This window comes from Vanessa atalanta, chromosome 2, assembly GCF_905147765.1.
Source record: "Vanessa atalanta chromosome 2, ilVanAtal1.2, whole genome shotgun sequence".
Classification (NCBI taxonomy): Eukaryota; Metazoa; Arthropoda; class Insecta; order Lepidoptera; family Nymphalidae; genus Vanessa; species Vanessa atalanta.
This window is the reverse complement of record NC_061872.1, coordinates 13,921,919-13,931,980: the sequence shown is the minus strand read 5'-3', so window position 1 is coordinate 13,931,980 and position 10,062 is coordinate 13,921,919. Positions and strand designations below refer to the sequence as shown.

At 32.6% G+C, this 10,062-nt stretch overlaps 2 protein-coding genes and 1 non-coding gene across 5 annotated transcripts; 1 reads left to right on the top strand and 2 right to left on the bottom strand.

Annotated features, from left to right (window-relative positions):
- Positions 1-165: 165 nt before the first annotated feature.
- Positions 166-6,231, bottom strand: LOC125073790. Of its 3 annotated transcripts, none has more exons than XM_047684837.1 (9): positions 6,107-6,231; positions 5,364-5,735; positions 5,059-5,146; positions 3,422-3,608; positions 3,171-3,313; positions 2,862-2,994; positions 2,481-2,590; positions 2,007-2,067; positions 166-425 (listed from the first exon to the last, which is right to left on the bottom strand). In XM_047684837.1, the coding sequence occupies exons 2-8, from the start codon at positions 5,720-5,722 to the stop codon at positions 2,056-2,058; spliced, it is 1,032 nt and encodes a 343-aa protein (XP_047540793.1). In that variant the 5' UTR covers positions 5,723-5,735; positions 6,107-6,231; the 3' UTR covers positions 166-425; positions 2,007-2,055. The 3 variants fall into 3 exon arrangements, with proteins under 3 accessions (XP_047540793.1, XP_047540803.1, XP_047540785.1); XM_047684847.1 differs by having other exon boundaries at positions 2,034-2,067; XM_047684829.1 differs by lacking the exon at positions 2,007-2,067.
- A 957-nt stretch (positions 6,232-7,188) lies between these two features.
- On the top strand, positions 7,189-9,827 carry LOC125070218 (ABC transporter F family member 4-like). Its single transcript, XM_047679984.1, has 4 exons — positions 7,189-8,651; positions 8,737-8,818; positions 9,122-9,311; positions 9,505-9,827. The coding sequence occupies exons 1-4, from the start codon at positions 7,348-7,350 to the stop codon at positions 9,678-9,680; spliced, it is 1,752 nt and encodes a 583-aa protein (XP_047535940.1). The 5' UTR covers positions 7,189-7,347; the 3' UTR covers positions 9,681-9,827.
- Positions 9,828-9,962: 135 nt separating this feature from the next.
- Trnav-aac lies at positions 9,963-10,035 on the bottom strand. Its single transcript has one exon. It is a non-coding gene; the product is annotated as a tRNA-Val (tRNA).
- Positions 10,036-10,062: the final 27 nt, after the last annotated feature.

The window sequence follows — 10,062 nt, the reverse complement described above, 5'->3', positions numbered from 1 at the left end:
ATTAAACTGAAATTAAGCTTTTTAAGCGACAAATTACTTTTTATAGTAGCTACAAAGTAGTTGTAAAGGTTTGCATCACATTCCACCAAGCTGCTCCAGTTCAAGTTGGTGCATCATCGTTTATAAAATAAAACTTACTGTAAAGGAGAAAAATAAAACATTGGCGAAATGTTAGTAATTATTTATTATCTGTCAAAAGACAATAGTTTACAATTATTTTTATTTCATGTACTTAGTAAATACAATTAGCTAGATTTATCTGATACTGCGATCTGTCACTGCCTGACTGTCTGTAGGACGCGCACACTCACACACACACGACATAAAACGACGCACAATACTTGTTATTATTATACTTTACAAAGAGGTTACATTTGTCGGAGTCGCTTGTTCGGCCGCTGGCCATCGTTCATGAACCCGCCTTGCTGTAAAAGGAAAAAAGAATTTATATAATTAAATATGCGATCCTGAAGTTTTTTGTAATATTCCTATAGAATAATAATAACACGTAAGTTAGATTGTGGCTTAAAATATCACGATCCTATTATATTCATTACGTCTCCATGTAAAGACCTTCATTATAAGCAAATTATATGTATACTCCCCAACATATACCACAAAGGTATGAAATCATTTTTTTTTATTTGCAATAAAAAATAGGACAATCCATTTATAACGGAAACATCCATAAATATACATAATTAGATAAAAATTATCAAAATAATTTCGGTCTTATTCTACTAGCACATTTGAAAGAGTTATCATTACGATAACCTGTACAAATAACATTATAACCTTTCAAATTATTGTTAAGCTGTTATAAATATTCACGGCTATATATAATTCAATTGGCTTAACACGAACTTGCCGATATATCAAGCTGACCTTACTTGTGAGTCATAAAGTCATTGAAAAATTAAAATATTCGTATGTATTTTTGTATAGACAACACTAAACACACATTTTATAAAAACAATAAAAATCCTATTGCCTATGTAATAGACAAATAAGTAAAAGTAGAAAAAAACAATCTCAGTGCCACTAATTATGAATCACTATAAGTTAAAACCTATTGAACTATTCACCATGAAATCTTTAAATTGCTTTAATTAGTTAAACTTATCGGTCGATTAACTTTTCCTTCATGAATAGGCTTAGGAGTAATTAAAGTAAGTGTTTGAGTACAACTTTCCAAACATGTTTTGAGGTTAAACAAAAGATATACCGTAATCTGCCAATTATATTTTATAATTGCCAAACAGACAGAGAAATCTGTTGTCATTACTGCATTATTAAGTGTGCCTATGCACACTTGTATTACACTTTAAAATTATCAATTGACACAATACATTACATGTATTTATGATTTTATTAAAGCTTTTATAATTTGTCAGTAGACTTGATGAAACTATGATAGCTGTTAAACCCTGATTATATGTAAAATGCTTCAAGTTATTTAAAGATTTGTTATTTATTTATAAGATCTATACCTGTTTTGATGGCTAATGAATAAACAATAAAGTACTGGGCTACAGTTAATAAATAAAGTTGCCAATGTATTTCTATTTGATTCTTTACTATTTATATTTGAATAAAGCCCGACCCATGCAAATTAACATGGCGTCGGCTTTATAATAATCTCGGTCGCACATCGCTGTCTATATTATTTTCTTTTCTGTGTATAGTATAGACTTTGAGTGATAGTATAGGTTGGACATCTATGAATTTAGGAAATTTTGATATCATATTTAACTTAACTTTACCATAGTCAAAACAAGCACATTTGGATCTGAAATCAGTTTTGTGGAATTCGAAGAGCAATTTAATTTCTGTTGCATCGCTTTTTAATGTAATATCCAGTCAAAGTCAATCAGTTCAGAAATAAAAGGTCTCAGATATGTTAAGACCGGCATATTGAACTCTGGATTTACTTGGCCTGAAGGGGATTGCTTCATTCTCAAGGTGTGTTATCATGTAAAATTGCATACATTGCATAGCTTAGGTACCTTGTATGAATGTTTTTCTCAAGTTACCTGTTTGTTCTGGATTTATGTTCTACAGGTAGTTCTGAAAAGAATGCACAGAATGTTATATGCATATTTCTTTTCAAATTATTTTTTATTTTCTATGCATTCGTTTCTTTTAAAATATACGTAAAATCATTTTTATATAGAAAAGCAAATATGATAGAAGAGGTGAATGAAATGAAAATAAAATCAAATAACTAGATCGAAATGTCGTTCGAGAATAATTTTAAACTTGTAAATATATGTATAAATAGTTAGAACTGCAAATACCCCAAGCTATCAAGGTCACTCGCTTTCACGATCTTGTTACTAGAGAAGTTTACCCAATGATAATATTATAATAATGAATAATGTTTTGTTGCTAAAATACGAAAATAATATCAGACGCGACACCGCTCGCATCGCTCAGGATGCCAGCGGAGTCGCGGCAGCGGGTAGGGCGTGGGCAGGTACCGGTCGGCCCATGAAGGGCTGGTGCGCGGGCGGCAGGTACGTGTTGACGGGCGCGAAGCCGCCGCGCGGGAACGCTCCGCCGCGAGCCGCGAAGCCGCGCCCGCGTCCTCCTGTTCGACGACACGCACACGTTATATATTTCATTGTACTCATTTTAAGAAACAAATGGACAAAACCAAGTCGATACAAGCTGCTGGAATGATCTTAGGTACTTACTGTATACATTACTACATAATAAATTTAAAATACTAAATCTTTAATAGAAAAGGAATAAAACAATATTATAAACGAGTTAAACTAATAAAGTTCAGTAATCCTGTACAAAACATCGTTATTACTGGTAAAGAATGGACATATAGGATATCATGGTGCAACACGAACCTCGGAAGTTCCCCCTGGCGTTGAACGCGGCCCCGCGTGGGCGGAAGTTGGCGCGCGTGGCGGCGCCCGCTCCCCCGCCCGCGTTGTTGCCGGCGTTGGTGTTGCGGTTCTGCTGCGCGTGTTGCCGCTTGTTCTGGTAAACCGTGCACCCCATCAGTATGACGTCGATAATTATTAACATTAATGTATGAGAAATGACATTATTTTATTCCAGTCACACTTACTCTATTTACTTATTAAGGAAACACGGTAATGGGGCATAAATGCATACTATATAAGACATTCATATATACATAATCGGCGTAGTACCTTATTGGTGTTGGCGGAATGCGCTTTCTGCTCGTCCTCATCCCGATACTTGGAGACGGTGACGAGGAAGCCGTTGATACGTAGCTCTCGGTCTAGCTTCAGAGCCTTCTCGACTGCCTCTTTCTCATGGAAAGTTACTCTCACTGTACATAAAAGTAAGTAAGTAAGGTAACAGTTCAAAACAATAACCTGTTTTAAACAAAGATAAATAAATACTTTAAATAATAATAATAATTTAAACATGTACTTACAAATCTTATACTTAGTCTTGCTGAACTCGTGTACGTGGGCGATGTCCCCGCACTGCGCGAACAGCAGGCGCACGTAGTCCGTGCTGGCCTCGTAGGGCACGCCCACCAGCACCGCGGTCTCGGCGCGAGACTCCGCCGCCACGGAGATCGCGCTGCCGTCCAGCATCGTGCCGTTCTCCGACAGCGCCTAGGGGGCGGCCGGTTAGTGCGCTCGGTGAAGGGGAAGGGGTGATATGGGTGTGATGTTTTTAAGTTGACGGGCTTCCATACTTGTTGTATCTTTCATAATATGCATGTTTGTATGTTGTTTCGTATCTCGATACAATATAGGAAATAAATATACCTAATTTATTATCTTTTTTATTTTGTCATTTTCTGTATACTCTGTCAAAGTACTTCGAAAATGATATTTCTCGAGCGAAGGAGAAAATGTATTTATTGTTCACAAAGAAATTGTAAATTGTGAATTGAATCAAAACCCAATGAGAGGAAACAAGATTTCAACCTATTAAGTGTTTGTATGTAATGTATGTTGACCGTGAGTTACCTCGTTATTAACTTTTCAAAAATTAGCCTCTTTCTACTTATTATTCTAATCTAAGAATAATCTTATCACCAGATTACTAACAACATCTCGCGAGTCAACGACGAGAGTTTACCGACGCTACCGCGCGTTTCAGTCCCAGGTCGCATCCTATTCTGATCGCGCGCGATTTATACATTAAATAACACTATCTCTTATTTATTAAAATATATATATATATATCTTAATAATTTAACTCAAAATTAAATTTAAAACAAAAATAATAAATATTTGTATTGTACATTAATTAAAAAGACTGTGTATGTCCAATGAGGGTTGCATGATCATATTTCATCAAACCCTCTATAATAAAATAAGATAAAAAAAAAATAAAAATCATGTGCAATTTGATTTGGAATACACTCAGATTTATAAAATAAACAAACTTGAATATAGGCCTATTTAATAATGTGGCTTCTTAAGTTAATAGATCTACAAATCATTGAATTAGTGTTAAGTTTATGTGTAAAATTCTTAAAATTGTGTATAGTATATGTTAACTATGGAAGTGAACTTGAAAGACATACCGACAAGGAGGCAATGTTCTGCTGGTTGTATAGTAGTAATTGATTTAAATGAACCATGAAACTTGTGAAATGAACACACAACAAAACTTGTAACTAACAACATTAAAGAAAAAGATATATATACATATACACATATTTTTTTTAATAATTAAAAATTGTTAATGTTGCTAGTTAAAAATATTGAAAGTAAAAACAAACTGTGCAAAATGAATAAAGAACAAAATACACATATTGACTGATTTCCCACTTGTAAGACATTTTGATAACAATCTTTTGTTTTTTATATTATTGTGTTTTAAAAGCAAGTTTTTATAAAAAAAATGCTTGATAGAAGAAGATCAGCCATTAGAGAAACATTCAAATAGTCATTCATACTTTACATTAGGATTTCTAGGAATTTGGAAAAAATAATTCTAGCCTTAAATTAAAGCATTGCCTTCTAGGTTTTAACGTTCGAAGGCAATAATATTAAGGTCATCTAAATAATAAAAATTTTAAAATAATAATGTTAATAATCATTTGTTTACCTTTTCCAGAGAATCTTTGTTTTTGAATTCGACTATAGCCGATAATGTCGGAGTCGTGGTCAGTTCAGTAACAATGATTGGACCACGTCTAAAAAGAAAGAAAAATTTCCCTCATTAATACTCCATAATAATATTCCGATATGTTCATGGCATGTTTTCAGCCAGAGAACAATATAATTTTTTTTTAATAAAAATTAAAATGCAAGAGTAAAGCAAAATTGACCAAAAATTGAGGAACTGATATTTGAATGTTATCAGAACGACATGTTAATTTTATTAGGATCATAAACTTTTAAGATTCTCACTTGACGCTGACGACGTCACCATGCTTGGAGAACAGCTCCTTGAGTTTTTCTTGATAATCAAAGAGGTAGCTCGACGGGAGATTCTCCACTAGCAGTTTACCCGACTCGACTTTGTCTTCTTTTTGTTCTTCTGGTTTTGCCTCATCGCCTTGATTCTGTTCTCCTTCTGTTTGTTCTTCGGTGGCTTCCTCGGCCCCCGTAGTTTCCGCTTGTTCAGACTCTGGCTGTGCATCTCCGTTGTTCTCATCGGTCTCTACGGGCTCTGCGACTTCGGCCTCAGGTACTTCCTGAGTGGGCTGATTCGCTTTGGCTTTGGCGCCCTGGTTTTTAGCACCACGACCTTTCTTTTGAGCCACCATTTTTGCTTTTTGGCTAAAAATTACGAAAACTAATCTTAATTTTTCTATCAATGGACAGCCATTTCCCGCCATGTAGAAACATAACTTGTGACATATACAACAAAAAACGTTTGCCGCCCATCTAGCATCAAGGACAAAGTCGTAACCCGCGAAAAAAGAGCAAATATGCCATTTAGACTAAATTTGCTTAACATTATAGTTGTTAACAGGTAATTGTAGTACATAAACTTATAACGGTGAAATTATCGATATCAATCAAGCGCGCCATGAAGCATGGCGTTCAATGGAAAATTCACGAAACCTTACACCCATATTAAGTCACTGTTATGGGATGAAAGAAGTTAATCCTAAAACTTTGGGTAATACTTATAACATATAACTTACCTTTTTATATTATATTAATCTTATTATCAAATAAATATCAATTACACAGTAAAACGACGCCACTTTACAACTTAAAATAACACGCACCCGGCATCACGCAAGCGCAGCCATTAATTAATGATGTTGCCAGTTAAGAGTAAAGCGCTTGCCGCTTGTGTATTATGCTTAAATGTAGCCAGCTTATACTAAATAAATACCGTATGACAAAGGTAAATATTAAATATTATTTTAAACTCAAATTACGGAAGACATATTATAAATTCCCAATTAGTTTATTCTAATTTGAAAATTAAAAAAAAAAGATGTTATTTTGACTCGATTAAATAAGTTAAATCTTTGAACATTTGACTATTAATCCAAAGTAAAAACCAAAGCTTTTAAAATTAATAAAATGTACATAAAATTAACACAACAACTTTAACTACTATAAAAATTTAACTACTCATTGTTGAACATTATAGGGTTGTGATTTATTGTCTGTCTGTAGATAAAGTTACCCTGTTTGTTTGTTATTCTTTTTGTTGATTATAGTAACTCTGGTATAATTTGTGCTAATTTTACAACAGAAGTTTACGTGTACTCCAGAAAAAATGAATAAATGAATAGAAATTAATTAAAATTTACTTAACGCGTCTACACTGTACAGTAGAATCTTAAAAGAAAAGCTTCTACACTGATTATGTATGTACTTAATAATTTGAATTATATTTTTTTATTTTATATAATTATCTTGTAAATTGCGTGCAAAAAAAAGCTACCTTCACGTGCCTAATAACATGTTTATGTTATGTTTATTAAACAATTTTTTTTTTAATAATCAGATCAATATAGTTTTTTTTTAATAGCTATATTAGTTAACAGAAAATTAAGAATTTTTTATGTTACAGTGTACTCATATAGTTTAATCTTGATTTCACCCTAATTCACGATACTGAAAATCTTTTATTTTTAATATTTAGTTATTTTCAAACTAAAATATATAACGAGAATTTATAATGCAAAACTAGCGTGGCTTTTTCTTTTTCAATTGACAATCTGACAATGTCATTTTTGACAATTTGATTTTACACTTAAAAGTTAACCTCAAAAGTTTAAGTCAAAACCAAGTCGAGTGGACATACACTAGTTTCATAGTTCACACGTTTTTAAAGTTGGTTATTAAAAAATATTCTTCTGAATATTATATATAATTATTTATATAAATACTAATGTAACTTGATAAGGTGTTTGTTAACAATAACATGAAATCAAAGTCATTTGAATTACCGAAACAAGCGCCAGAGAAAGCAATAGCAGATAAAACATATGACTTTATACACTATTATAAGCCTGCTTCGGAGACTAATGTTAAATTAGTTGATAAGCTCAAGTCGGAAGATGTCGGAAGCAATGAAACTACATCTAAGAATAAATCTCACCTCTTCAAACGAGAGCCCTCACCAAATAAAAAAAAGAAAAAGTTGAAAGATGAGAATATAAATACTTCAAAAATTAATATAGACGGAAATAACTTACCGCATAGTTCTAGAAGAGAAGACGACCCCAAGGTTACATCCACCCCTAATGTCAGAGGTAAAAAAGATAATAGCGAAAATGTTAAGTCTATTATGAAGAACTCATCACCCATGGATAAATCTTTTGATATAGCAAAAGTTAATGCCTCTAAAATCAAACCCAAAAAGAGAAACAAGTCAGTAAGCTTTATGTTGGATGATACTGAAACTGTTGCTATTAAGAGATCGAAATCAGAGCTATCAGTAATGGACAGCAAACTAACACAGAACATCAAAACGAACTTTGGATCAGCCAAAACTAAAAAACCAAAGAAAAAAACTAAGGATGGAAAAGAAAACAAAGGTAATGCAAATAATTTCAAAATAGAAATTGATGCATCACAAGAAAGCACTAAGTCAGACGCGGTAGAGACATGTGACATGAAGGATATCTCAAGTAATGAAAAAGAAAGTGAAGATAAAATAGAGATAAAGAAGAACAAAAGACAGAAAAAACCAAAACAAATTGATAATTCTGCAAATCCAGTAACAGTAAATGGAACCCAAGCAGATGAAGCTACAGAAAAAAAAAAGAAAAAGAAGAAACATCAAACAAAACAAATAAAAGATAAAATAGTCTCAGAAGGTGAGCCAGCAACAAAATCTTCTAAGAAAGATATAAAGCCAGACGTAATAGCACAAGACTTAGAAAATTTAAGTATTGGTGATAATGCACATACATTGACAAATCTTCTTGATGAAATGACAGTCATAGATAAGAAAAAGAAAAAGCACAAAAAGCCAAAAAAGAATAAGCAACATAACTCTTCTGACGATGTAACTACTGAAATAGGTGAAACAAAAGCCGTGGAAGAGAAGGAAAAAGTAAAATGGATGAAACGCAAATGGAATAAAGACAGGAAAGGTGGAGTCAATGATGACAAACTTGTAACATCAATTGTTGTTGAAAACCTGCCCTTAAAAATAATGTGCAACTATAAAAAGCTCCTTACTGAACACTTTACTACATTCGGTCCAATAAAAGTAGTTGGGTATGTAACATAGTAATATATGTTAAATAAAGTAAATTTCCTTACATATATTTCTTAAAATATTATTGACATCTTGAAATTTCAGTATTGCTGAAGTATACTCTATTGAACATCCTGAAGCATTCACAACTACTATAAACTTTGAAAGTGAAGATGCAGCCAATAAGGTGAGTTTACCATTGTTGTAATTATAAATACATGCTCTGGACATTTAGTCATTTTTATAAATATTAGTGAATATCATAAATATAATTTAATCATAATATTTAACACCTACTATATATGTCAAGTATTTGAATTACATCATCAAAAGATAACATTGTTACAAATATCCTTGCAGTAGTCAAAGCCATCAAATACTTTACAAATTGACTTGACTTTACAAAAGAATTATTAACATGAATGCCTTAACTATATACTTGATAAATACTTGACTGTTTTATACCATAACATTTTATTTTTTATATCAGGCCTTAGATGAAGACAATACACTGTTTGAAGGCAACCGCATTCGTGTAAAGCGACCCCTTCCGCCCTCACAGACGACATTAGTTGTCAGGTCGTATGCAGATTTATCAGAACCAGCGCTCAGCTCAGTCTTCACCAGCGCGGGTCGGATAAGAAACGTTCGTAGATTGGTCAAAGGGAAAAAGTCTATGTGTAAGTTCTATTGCTTTATTCTTCTAACATGCAAAATATCAATGTCGATTTGTGCATAGAAACAAATATGTATCGAAAAGTAAATGAAATATTTTACGAGAGTGAAACCGCTTATGATAATATAGTGAGAGTTATAATTTAAAATAGTATAGTCAACATATTATACTTAACAAAATATTACTCTAATTTACAGCTACAGCTTTTATCGAATTTGATGGTCCAGAAGCAGTGGAACGAGCTATCAAGATGGCGGAAGATGTCAAAATTGGCGGCAAAAAAATATTTGCTGCAAAATTCGAATTACGCAATAAAAACAAAAAGTTGAAGAAAAATGAAAATGATGGAGGCAGTGATGATTCAAGTGATTAACATATCAGGCCGAGATTTACTTCCTGATAGTATTTTAAAAACTTGATCATTTACTTATATACCCATTTTAAAACTACTTTATAATGTAATTTTATACAGCTAAGTAACTATTTTTAGTATAACATGTTAAAATTACTTAAAGTAGATGCGAATACAATATTTTTCTTAACAGTTACAGTTGTTTCATTCAATATTTATGTTTTTTTTACAAAGCACCTGTTGATTGTTCAAGTTAACATTTTACTAAGGAAAAATAAAGATTGTTTGAAAAAAAAATATACATGTTTCCGCCCGGGATCGAACCGGGGGCCTTCTGCGTGTTAGGCAGATGTGATAACCGCTACACCACGGAAACGATGATGAAGATCTCCAATATATTTAT